This window comes from Saccostrea cucullata, unplaced genomic scaffold (genome assembly GCF_032062105.1).
Source record: "Saccostrea cucullata isolate Sc308-1 unplaced genomic scaffold, CSIRO_AGI_Scuc_v1 ctg10001, whole genome shotgun sequence".
NCBI classification, from domain to species: domain Eukaryota; kingdom Metazoa; phylum Mollusca; class Bivalvia; order Ostreida; family Ostreidae; genus Saccostrea; species Saccostrea cuccullata.
In genome coordinates, this window is record NW_026924773.1 from 6,878 (window position 1) to 24,309 (window position 17,432).

Sequence of the window (17,432 nt, forward strand, 5' to 3'; positions counted from 1 at the left end):
GTGTCATATTGGTTGAAGTACCTTTATTATTAGTAAAAAACCGTATATAAAAGACATTTTTTGTCTAAATGTGCAGACAGAAACTTCGAATGATCCAAACAAATATAGCTAGTGATCCAAATCAAGAATATTTTCGATTAGCACTTCGTATACAGTGGATAAGCATTTGATAAAAATTTTACTCCATCGGAAAAGGTATGTACATTTTGTTTTACAAATATCAACTATCTTACCAGATGAATTGTTTAAAACTAAATGAGAAAATGTACCTGAAATATATTTTTATTATTTTTTTTTTTTTGTTTTTATGAAATTCAAACCTTGGCTTGACTCCAGGTACGGTGGTTTTGTTGAGGAAATAACAATGGTTTAGAAAGGAAACCCAGCCGGTAGGGCAAGCTGAAAGAACAGAAAAATTATCTATTTTTAATCTGATTTTTAAATTCTGGACATAATTTTTTATATCTCTGACATTTATTCATAACTTCAGTGATTCTTCCAGATTTATTTTCACATCATTGACAGCTGCTTATTTAATGAAAATGGAACCTGTCAATTTACTTGACATATGCTTGGTCATATTGCAAGATTATTTTTCTTACAAAATACATTCTGATTGTAAATATAAGTACTCTGGAGTTGATATTTAAAATGCTTGAGTTTCTGATAAGCAAAATCTATAAGATTTTTTGAGATCAGGTCTTTCCACAATATGTTGGAAATACGAGTATTAATTGCGTCCCGTTATTAGCAGGCATATTTTTGTAATCATATAATGCAAAATTTGTCGAAATTATTATACTTGAAACGAAAGAAAATATGTGCCCTTGCTAATTGAACGAGGACGAATTTTCCAATAATAATTTCCTTTATTATGTTAACACAATATATCCTGGTAAGCTTGAAATGAAAGAAACCACAGAGTCTGACACATCTGATTATTAGAAGGATCCCAGGACTAAATGTAAATGGTAATCTAACAGCAAATCTTTAAGATAAACTTGATGACTTTAACTTTTCAATCGTAAACTCCCTTTATGCATGTAGCAAAAGTTTTAAGGGGTTTATGTCGATAAGCAAGAGCATGCTCTACATGAGCAATTGCTTAAACGAAATCGAATATTGATAAACAAGGTAGTCAAACAAGAATATTAGCAGTCCATTAAAAGTCATCATTCCATAAGTTATATTGTCTATACTTTGACATTGTCAACAAATCTGACTTTCATTAAATCAAACACTGACACATGTACAAAATTTTCATACTTATTGTTTAATGATAGATATTCCATATAGGTTAAAAGGCTGCAGCCTACACATCATTTTCCCAAGGTGTACAAAATATATGTAATGTACATATATAACTGGTGTGACATTGAAAAATTTCAATAAATTTTAGTTTACATTAAATGCATGCGACCTGGAAGAATTTTCAAGGTATGGGAAAATTAAAATTGCTGATTTTCACATCCTGAAGTGCCCTTATCACCGAAAAGTTATCCAACAGGTTCAAATATTTACCATACCTAAGATTTTCTAGGATATTGACCAAACCATATACATTTTTTCAACGTGCGTTAATATGGTCGATATCAACGCCCTTTGGAAAGATTTTTTTCAAAGTGCGTTGATTTGGTCCCAAATTTAACGCACTTTGAAAAAAAATTTCAAAGTGCGTGATTTTTCAAAGTGCGTTGTAGCAAGGCACAAAGCAGGTATGAACGTCTAGATCAGTAGGGGTGAGAAGAGGTACTACTGTATAGTCAGCCTCTGCTTAATAAAATTTAAGTTCAGTGACAAATGCAAAAAAAGAAATTGAATAATAAACATAGCGTCATTTTGAATCCAGAATTCCCATCCAACATCGATTCGACCTCTGTCCACCAGTCGTTCATTTAGGTGACAGTTCATAAGATTACAAGAAAAGAGGTCCTCATTGTATAAAATTGCTCTACACGAATATTGGCGCATTGTACACTGTAAAGCACACCATGATCGACTGATGTTTGTAAACATGCCAATGTAATAAAGGGAATGTATTGGAAGAAGGTTATCAAACGATTCATCTTTTGTCATTGTCCTTTCAAACAATCGTACAATAGAAAATATTGATGAAAGACACAAGAAAAAGATTATAACCACATTAGTTTTTCGCAACATTTTTTTTAATTTCACAAAGTTCACAAAACACTTGCGAATACTGGAAGGGCTATCCCTCAGGCATATTCTCTCATCATTATAATATAAACAGGATAGGTAGCAAAACTGACACAAATGATCTTTTAAAACCAGGATTCAACTGTATTTTTTTAAGTTGGAGGATTTTATGGAAAAATCGTATCAAAAAAAGATGGCCGATAACTATTAATATTCATATGGGGATTAAATTTCCTAATAAAACTGTTCAAACTTTCTCGTGCATGAATGTTGGTTAGCTTTTTGCATCACTCAAAATGATTTAATTTCCGAGTTCATCTACTAAGAATTTCTTTCTATGGAAGGTATTAATCAATAAGTGTTATTTTGGTATAATAAGAATGGTTCAATGTCTTATTAATATTTTTTGGATGTATGATAAAAAATGTATAGAAGCATATTTTTCTTTCATGAATATACTGATTTATTATCAATTCATACGTGGGTGGTTCGAAAAGTTCGTGGACGATGTCAATCTTCGTGATACTGCTTTCAAGAAATTTAAAATAGATTCAATATCCTGTGTAATTTTTTTTTTTTTTTTGTTAATGTTTAAATTTTCATTTCATTTGATTGAATAGAAATTAATTAATTTACTTTAAAACAGCGTCAAGAATTTCCTAAAAATACTATCCTATACAATTCAACCGTTAGGTTCAATAATCTCTTATTAAAATTTTTTTTAAGCACTTGAAATTCATTTTTCTAATAATTGTTCTGGTTGTATAATTTCCTTTGCCAATGTTTTGATTTCTTTTCCACTTACTTGTGCTTTTACAAGATCAGCAACTCGGGAGCTCTATGTCTTTCCATGACGTTCCTAATTTTAAATGTTTTGGGGCATCTTTTTATGAGATAAACCGCTTCTTCACAGATTGTCCTAATCGGATGCAGAGACTCTGTCACTCAAATACCGCTTGTTTCCATTTTTAAATACATGCATGGCTTAATTGTGACTTAATTTTTGACTTATTTAACGTTTCTCGAGTTTACTCAGGATTTTTTTCCAAGTATAACACAACATTGCATTGTTATCTGCTGCTCTGTAACGTTTAACAACGTCATCATTTTTGTCGCTTTCAATGAGGACTACCTATCTTCCAAAATTGATTTCTTTTGAACGAATCAAAATAGAGAGCTATAATTTGGAATATGAATCAATGAAACAGACCTTAATTTCCAAGTTTTGGATTTTTTTTCCGTTTTTGATCCATTTTACAGAGAATATGACTACAGACATTGTCATTTTTCTTTCGTTTGTTGATTGTGAAATACTTAATTATAACTTGCTCGGCGATCCGATTTTTGCAGTTTTAAATTCGGAATAGGTTTAAAATTAATCACGACAATTCAATCTTTTAAATACAAACCATTTTGATTTATTGTTAAAATATTTCTTCCAAATTTGGTTAGCATATGAGGTTAAATAAAAAAGATATGACAGGAGTCCACGAACTTTTTGAACAACCCTCGTACATGTATTAATTTTGATACACAAATCATAAATTTAGGATTCAAATTAATTTTCTGAAAGACTTTTGTACAACAGATTTTTCTTTCTTTCATTCGTAATATTTGCTTTGGATATCATAAATCTAAACTTTTATTAAGAAATGAAAGTCGACGTTTTTTGTGAATATTGCAGAATAATGATCGAGGTCGAGAAATGTAACTTGAAATATAAAAGTAGTGGCCTCTGAGCGGATTTGAAAACGGTGTGTTTTAAATTAATCGCCGAAATAATAAAACTTATCAAAAAAGACATGATTTTGTAACTAGAAAAATACCGTATAGCGGGTTTTCTTTGCGGATGTAAAATTTTGCGTTCTGCCTACTCAAAGGTATGCCAATAAAGATGGTGTAATTTATTTTAGCGAACGCAGGGTTTCAGCTCTTTTCAGATGGACACAAATAAGAGTACTGACTATTTAAGCGATCAAAAGTTTAGCAGACTATCATCAAAACGCCAAAATAAGCCATAATTAGCACCCCGCTAAAATTACCTGCTATACAGTAATCTTTCACGTTCTGTAGTTTTGAAATAAAATCAAAAGAAAAAAAGGGGGAGTTTCAGTACAGCTCTCAATTGAAATATGTAGATAAACCAAGAATATCGAATTTATGTGCCACAAATCGAAATATCTGAAAATACTAGATTTACACTGGAATATATTGTTAAGACACTGCATTTCATCATCACGATCTTTTATGCAATTCTGACAAAGGTAATAAATAATATTTCTCTCAAATTGAATAACTTTGCACTATGTATGTCGGAATCTATATCAATAAATCAATATTAAATTTTTACAGCCTAAAAATAATACCAATATCAAATTGTGAAATCAAACAAGCTGCCAATTTATTAAGGCAAAGAAAAGCACTCGAACATGTTTGATTAGTTTTCGGGATTTTTTCAGGGGGTCCTGTAAAACATGCACACACATCAAAATGAAAGACTAGCAATAGTTAATTTTATGTTCAATTCGCAATAAAGTTTTTTTGAATATATTTCCCAGACCCTACTCTATTACAACATATAAACTAACATTACTAGAAAAAATAAGGCAGCTGCCGAGGATGGGGTCATTACTAAGATCTTCCTAAACAGTGATAAATGTAATTATGTCCCTATGACATCAAGCAGGATGTTATAAATGAAATAGTAGAAGTTCTGAGTATAAATATTTTCAAAAAAATATATTTATACAGTATACATTATGAATTAAGGTAATGATTATAATTTAGATATAGCTGTCAACCAAGGGAGCCACAGTTAAGTTTTAAAGTCCATTTACTCCCCCTTTAGACGGCACTACTGGAAGACAGGTCTCTTCCCAGTAGTATTTATACAAGAATAAGTAATTTTCACATAATGTATTATATAAGCAATAAAGAAAGTAAAACCAATTTGTTACGAAGGAAGACCAAATATTGGTTTCTATGTTATTTTTCTCTACCTGCATGAAACACAGCTGCAAATACATTTAAGAATAGAAAAATTTTTGTAAAAGTTGCAATGAATAAAGGAAAGAAATTGACAAAAATAAGTGACCCAAGTCGATAAAAATAAGTTGGAACTATTCCTTTGCCTATTGATTAGCAATTTGGAATGAAAGTTGCGTGTCCTTGTGATGAGATTTTATAAACCTAGACCCCATATCACGACAGGCATTGGCACAATAAAATTCCTGAGTGCGCAATAAACCTGAGTGCTGAGTTAAGTTCAAAATTTTAAGCCCTTCACCGATATTTAGTGACTTCTCTACGTAAGTGAAAAGTTCTCAAATGGGCATACACAAAATTAATTTAAATCAATCAGTCAATCATATAATATTGCTTGCTCAAAATACGACACGGAAGTATTTGTTTAAAGAACCAGTCGTTTCTTGATATTTTTATCAAAATATAATAGGAAATTTATTATTTTTTTTATAAACGCTGTGTCTCTATGATCAAACTCTAGGGATAGAACGGACATAACTCTTGCAGATCATTTCCTGCATCGTGTGTGTGTATAGGGTATATACATTGATTTAGGACACAAAAAATACCTGTATGTCTTATTTATTCTAATCTATTTAAAAATGAACAAAAAAACCGTTAAAAGAGAAAGCTAGTATAAAATTCCGTGATGAAAGGCAAAACATAGTTGTACTTTTTAATAGCTGTAAGGGAACCAAGTAAAAAGGGAGAAAACTGTCGTCTAAATATTGAAGACCGAAGAAAGGCTCCTAACATCATCTATTAATCTTCCTTTTTCAGGAGGTCCAGTTAAATCAAAACAAAGACCATCAATGTTAACATTGCAATGTAATGTTAAATTGCACTAGGTCGGCAAGGAAATTGTCTTGTATGACAATAAATATTGCAATTCGCTCCTGAAATTAGCGGTAGATTGATTGTATGTTGTTTAACGTCCCTCTCGAGAATATTTTTCTGATATGAAGACGCCATAACTTGCCGATGGAGGGCGCAAATTTTGTCATAAACTCGGAACTTAATCCATTTAGTAGCGAGGGATCATGCCAGCACCTACTGAGACACGGGGCCTCGTTTTTACGGTCATCCAAAGGACATCTCTCCTTGTCCCAGAGTGTGATTCGAACCCTTGATATGATGATTAATTCCTTACTTCCCGACTCTAGAGTAGAGGCTCCAAATACTGCGCTATGCGGGCGACTAAATAGGCAATAAAAATGAATGCTCTATAGATCAGCTTTTGTGAGATCTTTTATTCCAATTGTAATAGGGATTTCTATCCATTCGTGCCTTTTTTGCTCATTCCTCAAATCTGCGGAGTGTAAATGGACTTTGGGCTTCATGTTATTAGTTATTTCCACATTTCATTTAATGAATAGAAAAATAACCGTAGACGTGAACAAATCTACATTACTTCTGCATTTTATGCAATCATGGTCATACTCTTGGATATAAAGTCATTGAAAAAGTAACCCATCAGAATCGTATAAGATGTAAAAAGCCAATAAAATATTACCAAGGTTTTTGCGTTATAATTTTAAAAAAACACGGATGGGATGATATTATAGTGTTAACGGATGAAATTAAGCCTACAAAAACCCATTTAATATTATTTCAAATTTTAAATAGGTAAGTGTCTTACGCTGAAAGAGGAATCGAGAACATTTCAAGGGAAGTGTAGTACACTTTTTTTTCTCTAATAACAAACAGGGATTCAAAATACAATATTGTGTGACTGCCGTCAAAGTATGAAATGGAATTTCTTTGGCATTATCCTGTTATTCGCTCCGTGGAGTGAATAATATTTGACGTTGTTGACGTAACGTCAAAACATTCCTTGGATGCAGAAATAGCAAATAAAACTAAAACAAACCTCAGTACGATCCATTTATCTTAGGTCAAGGTCGAAATTAAAAATAAGATCTCAGGTGAAACAAATAACAGTAATGAGAAAATGCATTCCTTACTAACATTTATATAATAAAAATGCAAATATCAAGTGTTTTGTTATTCTTAAAATTTAAAGAATACAAATGTATGAATTAAAGAAATCCAAAACATTCTCCTTTTTCATTTATATATATTTAATGAATGAATATAGTGTGAAAATTATTCGCACCGGTGCGAATAACAGGAGTATATATATATACAGACGAAGTTCCAGATTTCAAGCTAAAATGCCCAGGAAAGGGAAGTATTCCCGGGAAAAGGGTTTCTTTGGGGGAGAGAATTTTAAAAAATGGGGCTTGGATATTTTTGGGGGGAGACACTCTAAAATACATTTAATGAATGGATATAGTGTGAAAATTATTCGCACCGGTGCGAATAACAGGAGTATATATATACAGACGAAGTTCCAGATTTCAAACTAAAATGCCTAGGAAAGGGAAGTGTTCCCAGGAAAAGGGTTTCTTTGGGGGGGAAAATATAAAAAAAAAATTGGGCTTGGATATTTTTGGGGGGAGACACTCTAAAATGCATTTAATGAATGGATAAAGTGTGAAAATTATTCGCACCGGTGCGACAAACAAAAACAAAAAAAAAAACCAATAAGACCAATATAAGAAGAGCGTTATAAAATAACATTATCCGTTATCATATTCAGAATGTCTGACAAATGAAAATGAGAAAATGATCAAAATTAAGTCGTTTGATATAATAATCTCTTTACATCTGCTATAATTTAGAAACATACACCTCTCATTAATTATAATATCATATGTAAGTTACTTTTATATTGTAATATTCTCGAGCTCTTTACATTTTTAGCGAAACGGGACGAGTTGCTGTAGAGGATTTTTGTGGAATGATACATTAAATAAATGCTCACGTTTGTATTAAATATATAGAGACATAATGTTGAATTTCAATAACATATACTTGGATTTTAAGAAAACAAATATTATTGCTAAGAAGGCAGTCAGATACATGTACGGAATAATTACATGTAATGATATAATTTTATTTATTCATAGCTTGCATGATCGGATTTTTCGGAGAAAATTGCAAATACGCTTGTCCTTCACCACAATATGGAAAAGATTGCAAGTTTAAATGTAATTGTTCTATCCAAAATTGTCACCACGTGATCGGCTGCAAAAACTACTCATCGGGTAGTAAATCATTTAAATTGATTCTATTGATGAAATTAAATACCTGTTAAAATTAGAAAAAAGTAACTAAATAAGTTGACAACTCAACGTATTTCAGGTCTTCATAGCGTAATGTAGTATTTTTAATTTCTTGTTTTATATATAGAATCGACATATTCATATTTTACCTTTTCGGAAGCAGTTACTGAGACAACAGAACCGGAAAAAGTTTCCACAGACTACAAACTGCCGACAAAGAATAAAGGTATTTGTGAAGCCAAGATCCATTCTTATGATAAAAATTACAAACATATCATAAAAGTCACGTTTAAAATCGCAGAGGAAAAAATTCTGAATTTTTAATTTCCCGGGGAAAATACACACTTTGATCTTTTAGGTTCCTTACAAGGATCAAGCAACTGTAATGTTTGTGAAAGGAAAACAGGGCATGTGAAACCTGAAAATGCTGCATCTCTCTTAATTTTCTGTATCGTCGGGCTTCTTGTAATTGCTACAATATTCTTATTTATGTACGCATGTATCGTTTTATGTCAACACAAGGCTACTGTTATATGTACAGATATGAAAATATAATATGTACAAGCGTCATAAATGAAATATAGTGTTACATACATGTAATACATGATTCAGATAATTTTTGTGGTAAAGCTTGAAAATCACTATGCTATTTGACCAATAGCATGTTGCTATATACTGATTAAAACTCGTTTTCTGGGAAATAGAAAAAGAAAAGACTTCCAATTTTTCCTCGTAATCATGTGCAATTTAAGTAATGAAGCGCAATTAATTTGCTTCATTGGCCGAGCATGGATGGATGGATGCTAAATAAAATGTACAGGCACAATATACAAACTGGAGAAAATATGCGAAAAAAAGACATGATAAATACATTTCAAAGGTACTTGTACAATATTCGAGTGAGAAATGTACAAAATTGAAATATTTTTTAACCTACAAATTTACTTTTGCTTATGACATATACGATCGTTAAAAATTTAAATGTTTGTAAATTAAGGAATAAATGTTTAACAGCAAATACACAATCATTTCTTTTCTTTCCAGGATGTTTCTTATGTTTAAGTACAGAAATACTACTTAGTCTGTTCGCATAGAAAGTCTAAAGTAGTATAATCTAAATCTTTGTAATTAAAGCCCCTTGTGCAGATCCAAAGAGAAAAATAGTACGTAAACATCAAAAACTCTTTATGATGAAAATATTATAAAATACTAGAATACAAAAGTGATGAAGATAATTGATTAACATCGTGTATGCAAAGGCATTTTTACTGCTTAAATGGTAGAAACAAATTGCAAAGTAGTTACTTCTACATGATTAAGTTACTATTATTAAGTTAACATAAATATTAAAGTCCAAGCTTTCCGATATCATTGACAGTTGCTTTTTCAATAAAAATATAACTCGAAAATTTACTTACATTGTCAAAGGTCATTTGCTAAATTATTTTGTTAAAAAGCATTCTGATTGTACACACAGTTACTCTGAAGTCGACATCAAAAAGATCCTTAAGTTTCTGATTGGCAATAGCTATGTTGTTTTTGAAGACCCGGTCTTCCAACAATGCATTGGAATCTCCATGGGTACCAATTGCGCCCCGGTATTAGCAGACCTACTTTTGTATTCATATGAAGCAGAATTTGTGCAAAATTTAATGCTTAAAAAGAAAACAAATTGATGTGCCCTTCAACTCGACAATTAGATATACAGTGGAGACTCATTTATCCGACCGCTTTCGTTCCTAGTCAATTTTTCCGGATATGTGAAGCGTCCGGTTACCTGAATCACCAGTTAAACAAAACAATATAACATTTAAAAATTCCGTTCCGATGAAAAATTGTCCGGATACTGAAGCATCCGGATATCTGAGGTCCGGATATCTCAAGTCCACTGTAATGACAACCTACTGTCAATTAACAATGTTTTTTTCCATTCTTATGTCGATATGGTATATCATGGTGAGCTTGAGATAAAAGATACCAACTTGAAAAAGACGTTAATTATAATCTAACAACCAAGTTCTATGATAAACATGATGACTTTAACTTTTCTATCGTTAATTTCCCTTACATATGCCACAATATATCCTCAACACCTGAATACGCACTTTGCATATCTCAGCTGATTCGATAAGCAAGAGCATCCTCTACGTATGAACAATTTCTGCAGCGAGGTAAATTATTGAAAAACAAGTTGATGAAATAAGAATTACAGCAGGCTCGTTTAAAGTCATCATTTCGTAAGTTCGATGGTCGATACAATGACCTTGCCAGCAAATACAATTTACCATTGAGTCAAAATCTGATTGACGTTTTTCATACTAATTGTTTGTCCATTATTTATACACTGAATTGACGACGGGATTTTTTTTCTTTGTTTCCTGATCATGACAAGGAGCACGAGACTGGTGTGACAAGTCAGGAGCGGATGCTCACTCCTCCATGGTACCTGATCTCACCTGATGATTTGGAGGTCTGTGTTTGCTCTGCTCCTATGTTACAATGTTTTATGGACTTTTTATCTGGAATACTGTTCATTATCTCCATATCCTTCATATATGAAGATAATAAACTGTAATGAAGCTCAACAGTTCATTGCTCTGCTCCTTTTTTGCATTGTTTAATGAATTTTTGAGGAGCTTGAATACTGTTAGTTATTTCACAAAACAAAATTGAAGCAGAGCAAACATGGACCTCCAAAAACATCAAAGGTGAGATCAGGTACTATGGAGCAGAGAGCAACCCTTGCAGACCGGTCACATCCGCCGTATGTTCCTTGTCATGATCAGGAAATAACGCTTAAGTCCGTCTACAATCCAGTGTATATATAATTGCCTTAAAATAAGTATGAAAAACGTCAGTCAGCATTTGAAATATATTTTCTCATTATTTGGGGAGTTTCTGGCATATGGCATCAGAAAGACTATTTTTCAAGCGATAAGAAATATGTATTTCGAATCTCAGCATTTTGTATTTTATAATAAATCCCCTTCCCAAGACGTTATAAAAATCGGTAATCCAATCAGACGAGAATTGTTGACAGAAGATTTTTACTCAAAGTTAAAGGTATACCTCTATATATATCTATTCATATTTAAAACATGTTAAATATTACTTTGAATAATTTCCTTGTCTTTCGAAGATTTATTTTAGCAATTTATCTTCAGGTAAAATGTTTTTGCAGGTAAAGCGGGCAACATGCAGTTCGTCGACAGACACTTTCAACAGAATTCCAAACGCTAAGCTCCCGATACAAAGGAAATATTATATACTTATCATACGATTCGATTTTGCAGAATGTGTCAAGGTTATCTGATCTCTTCTTTTTTTTAAACTTTTCTTTGAAAAAAACTAAAATATGAACGTATTGAAAGCAGAAGTTGCGAAAAAGGCATTTTTTTTTATCATGAGATAAAACGAAAATAAAAGTATAATTTATTTTAAAAATGGCAAATTATGCATATATATTCAAAACTAATCCTTATAAGACAGGTGCAAAATAATGGATGCAATATTATAATTATGGTTTTAACAATTTTTAGCATGTTAAAATAATACGGAAATTAATTGACACGTTTTTTGAAATAAAATTTTAAGCAGCTAATGTTTTTGGACCTTATTTACGAAAGTAATGGTTGTGACTAAAATTTCTATGAAACACATTTGTATATCAAAAGCATACAAACAAATAGAATAGAAGGAATTTTTTATCACAATAGCGGTCGTCCTAACAAAAATATTTTGTTAACTGAATTGGAACTTTAATTTACCATTAAAAAAACTTTTAAACTTCGACTTATTTATGTAAGAACTTGATTTACTGTTATAAAAAAATTACTAAATAAAAATATTTTATTCACTAAGTTAAAAACATTGAACTTTTACCTTCAGAAGTAAAAACTATGATACTTTGATTTACTATATTGTAATACCCTCTGATTTATGTTTGCATATTATAATTTAGTTCCAATTTTTGATATTTAATTGTCATAATTCACAAAAGCTTCAGAGAACACTTATAAACTCGACCTTTCCCCTGAAATTATTCATGCACAAGAAATCATTTTTTAATGAAAGTTTCTTGCGATTCTTAAAAAAATTACACTTAATGTTAATATTTTCCTATGAGAGCGAAGATGTAAGTTTCTAAAATGCAAGTCAGGTAGATGACCAGTAAGAAAAAGAAGCCCTAGTATAAATATTTTAAACATATTACTAGAGGTAATTTTTTTTTCAAAAAATAGGTCAAATTAATGAAGATCAATGGTCAACGCCCGCAAAATTAGCAGTGAAAGGTGATTTGTTTTATTGACATTTCAGCTAATGTTGTCTATCTTCACATTTTCGCAATGGTAGCTGTTAAGTTTTCCGCTCGGCGATCAGAGTTTTGTCGTAGTTCACGGAGATTAAAGAAACAAAAGCAAAACATGCTATATTTGGTTATGAAGATACATTATCGAAGTTAACTGTGGTAATAAAAACTGCAGTGCATCTCCTTTGAAAGTGTAAATGAGGAATTCGGATGGTGATACTCTTTCATGGATATTGTGTTATTATTATACGATGGGTAAAACATTATTTCCGAAATAAATTCCTGCAGCTGCAGCATTGCCTTTCTTCCTGTTTTATTTTGATTGATATATAAATATTAAACTGATATTATTTTTTTAATAATATTTATTGTAGTTTCCAGATTTGAAATTGAGCAGGAAGTTAAAATGCATGCTTAACACTACATATTAAGATATCGCGATCATTTGCAGCTGGAGTGCTTCTAAATATATTCCCTTAAAAATATCTATCATACAAGCAACAAAGATGCACACTATGTTTAAAGCAATTTTCCGAAACATTATGTTACTATTGCAACTTTTACTGATGTCTTCAACTGAAATTATATTTTTGAAGAACATTTCAGGTACGTACCTTCAATGGAAAATCTCTCTCTCTCTCTCTCTCTCTCTCTCTCTCTCTCTCTCTCTCTCTCTCTCTCTCTCTCTCTCCAACAAATGAAAAGAGTAGATAGAAATATCAAGGTGATCTATTCTTCATAAAATAATTTTTATTATTTAAGGTTGTAGTGTAGGATATTTTGGACCCGAATGTGAATTACCCTGTCGATACCCAAACTATGGAGATGGTTGCCAGTCAGCGTGTTTATGTGTTCAGCAACTTTGTGATCACATAAATGGATGCAAAGGTATAGACATATCTATATTGTATATATGTAGCGTATCTAAAAATTCGGGTTATAAAATAAGGGTACCTCTAAATCAATACTTTAAATCTTGTTTCACTTTGTCAATTCAGTCGATTCCAAATCTTATAGACACTGTTGAAAATTGGTTTTATCGCAAAATGGGAAATTTAAATAATTTGCTCTGCAAGGAAATTCTACGATTAAAATGCTTGTTTAAAATGATGGTAAGATAAGGAATTTTGTTTAGAATTTCAAAATATAAATAATAAGTATAGCCTTTATTGCATTTTCCAATGATATTCCATACGTTGTCTTTTTTTTCTAGAGTGTCCACTCGGTTTCGTAGGAGAGTCATGTCAACGAAATTGCTCATATCCACATTATGGTGAAAATTGCAAGTCAGAATGTAAATGCAGAGAAGAACAGTGTGATTTTGTTACTGGTTGTGGAGGTGAGGGAAACGAAATGTTTTACAATGAAGGTAAGGATCCCCAATAAGATGTTATGTATTAGAGGTATTGTGAGTGATGTGCAGGTGGTATCAAATAACAATGAAGTTTTGAGCTGTCTGAGAACTATTGTAAACTCTTACATAAAGAAGATGGGCGTATAAGGCGTGCAGAATGCCTATAGTCCGACAGATAAGAAGTGAAAATTTTAATCCCAATTGAATCCAAATTTTACTTGATATTTCATCTAATATTAAAGTATACTTTATGTAAAATCTCTACAATTTACAAAAATCTCACAAAGACTGAAAATTTTTGCCTATGAAAAAGCTTACACACACTAAAAAGAACAAAAACGATCATTTTCTCATTCTTAAACAAAAATTTTCAATATGGGTGAGTCTTCTCTCCATTGTTTTGAAAGATGATCCTAAAAGTGTGCAATTAAATACACATTTATTGGTTTTCAAAAAAAATGGAGAGAGGACCCACTATACCTTAAAAGTGCACTTTTATGACACAACATTAGCATCTTTCCGAGAAATACTTCAAGTCCATTAAGTCGCGGGTCATATCACAAATAAGATTTAAATGCCTTGAATCTCCATAAGCGGTATAGCATAGTGGTTAACGCGTTAGTCTCAAAGCAGTATGCTATTGATACGTCGGATTTTTATTGCTTAGGGGGTTCGAATCCCATCTAATAATTTTATGAAAGAAATTTTTTTACGAGATTTTTTTCTCTCTCAGAAAAATTTTTTTTTGGCATAATTTCTAAAATTTCAATAATTATGAGTTAATTTAAATAATCAATTCACATATTTAATATGATTTCTTAATATCTGACGCTATAGGCATTATGCCCGCCTTGTTCGCCCATCTTCTTTCCTTTATCTAGATATTTGTAGAAATTTAGAGAAACACACAATATTAAACTAAAGATAAGGAGTATAAGTCTGTTATGAGAATTCCATATGTTCTATATTCCGTTTGCAACACTCCATAAAATGCGCGAACCCAAGCAGAAGATAAATTTTACCAGAGGGTGACACTGTTTCAAAGTATACATATGCGTGTATTACTATTTCTTTATCCTTAAAAACTAGTTTTAAGGCGATAATTTAAAACAAGGAATTTTCGATAAAAGAATTATTTTTTTTCTCTTCAGGTAGGGAAGACAACTGCACGTCTACGGGAAGATACAGAAATTCAAACGCACTCCTTTCTAGCATTATTGCTCTTAGTTTTATAGCATTCATTCAGTTTATTTTTTATCTGTATTTTTCAATTTTCTACAAACCTCGGTTGTTGTACATCACAAGGTTTTGATTTAAGACGCTAATCTTAAATGTAATTAACTTAATAATTAAGTTTAAGGTATATATATTACAAACAAAATTTTGTCATAGCTATTGCAAATAACAACCTGAGTTATGTTTCGACGAGTAAAATGAATACGTTTAAGCACGTATGTTTTCACTATTTTTATTCAAATTTACACAAAAATGGAATTTGAATTGAAACATAATTGTATGGATTGGTAAGAATCGTTACAGAAAGGTGAAATTTTGAACATCATAGAACGTTTACAAGATCTTAAAATTTTTGAAAATTATAAGTTGTATCATTTGCAACAAAAATAAACCCAGAAATATATAAACACCCAGGCATCAATTTTTTTTTGTTCGTATGATCTGTCATTGATTGTGCTTGAACGTAATGTGATCGTTCCTTCTTAAGAATTATTAATATCAAACGTCCATAAAACAATACAAAATAGGAGCAGAGCAAACACGGACCTCTGAAACATCAGAGGTGGGATCAGGTGCCATAGGGGAGTACCATTCCCTACTAAATGGTCCCACCCGCCGTGTTCTCCTGGTCATGATCAGAAAAAAACGGAAAAATCCGTCGCCAATTCAGTGTATTAATAATGGACTAACAATTAGTCTGAAAAACGTCAGTCAGCAACAACTCAATGATAAATTGTATTTGCTGACAAGATCAATGCATCGACCATAGAACTGTTCTAATAAAACATAGGAAATCTATTACACACTAAAAATGACAGAGTAAATATAGATAATAACATTTTCATTTTCACTTAGCAATAAACCATATTATGATGATTCACAAAGATGAATACTTAGTGAGATTTTATTGGTTTTATTCATGTGCAAAAAATAGAATTAAAGTGATTTCTTTTCATGAAAGATTTTTTTATCATCTTTTCATCATCTTTGAAATAAAGTCAGGTTCATATATCCTGTGTGGAAACAATATTTGAGGCACAATTTTCAACTAAAATACAAGTTGTGAAATTATATTTGAAATATGGTGGAAAACAGACCTGGCTAATTTGTGTTTAAAACATAACTGATGTTAACGTCCATACCTTGTTTGGAAATTATTGGTTTAATAAACATACATGTTTTTAGCAAATTCATAATCCGCGAAACTTAAAATAGCTGTTGATTTTCAATATTCATAAAACTATGATACAACCCTTTACTAGTATTCTTTTGTCGATGAATCCAGATAATTTTTCTTTTTAATAAATAGCATATTATATTATGAAAGAGACAGAGTGAAGTTTGTTGCAACAGTGATGAAGAAAACCTCGTGTGTAATATGTTTATAGAACGGCCGATGCCCATGTCTTTTTGTGCGTAGTTTAAAACTTCCATCACATTTATATCAGAACACTCTGAACTTAATTGTTTCGAATCCACTTCTGACATTTAAATCCATATGGAAAGACTGTTTTTAGTTTCTGAATCCAGTCTATGGAAATGCGTACTCAATGATGGGCTATGAATATGACTGTTAATCTTTTCTAGAGTTTATTCCTACTTTGATCTTCCCAGTTTGTATTGGTAATAGATCTTGTTTTGATACATGTGGATGACTGTTCGTTATCTTAACCTTTTTCATTTATTGACAAAGTAGAATGTTTACGTAAATTGAATTGTTTGTAGAGAAACCATCAGTCCCTTTCGTTAAAATCTTTGTTCAAATATTTTATTTCTAGGTGGAACCTTGGTTTCAGCAATGTACCTAGGTACTCTACGGGTGTTCATGATTTCTATTTTAAAAGAATTTTAATTTTATTTTTAGAATGTATTTTACCATATAAGGAAATGCTTTAAATTAATACCAGGAATAGAAAATGCTTTCGATTTATCGACTAAAATAATAACTTCCTGTAAGCAAAACTTGAATAAAAATATTAATATTAATTGGACACGGACTTGATGACAATATTATTTTGATTTATACGTAAATGTCACAATATGATTTTATTGCTGAAAGATAAAAGATAGGCCACGGTACTTTTACTCATCAACGTAATTCACTTTAACCTGCTTCATAAAACATTTTGGCGAAAATCCGACTAAAATCGGTCCCTTCATTTCAAAGATAATCAATGTTGAACGTCTGCATTTGCACCTTAATAAATCCTGAAATGCCTTTCGG

The 17,432-nt window shown here is 31.3% G+C and overlaps 1 protein-coding gene across 1 annotated transcript; it reads left to right on the forward strand.

The window, feature by feature from the left end:
* Positions 1 to 12,869: 12,869 nt before the first annotated feature.
* On the forward strand, positions 12,870 to 15,380 carry LOC134267275 (multiple epidermal growth factor-like domains protein 10). The gene is made up of 4 exons (XM_062749495.1): positions 12,870 to 12,873; positions 13,381 to 13,506; positions 13,832 to 13,987; positions 15,124 to 15,380. The coding sequence occupies exons 1-4, from the start codon at positions 12,870 to 12,872 to the stop codon at positions 15,282 to 15,284; spliced, it is 447 nt and encodes a 148-aa protein (XP_062605479.1). The 3' UTR covers positions 15,285 to 15,380.
* Positions 15,381 to 17,432: the final 2,052 nt, after the last annotated feature.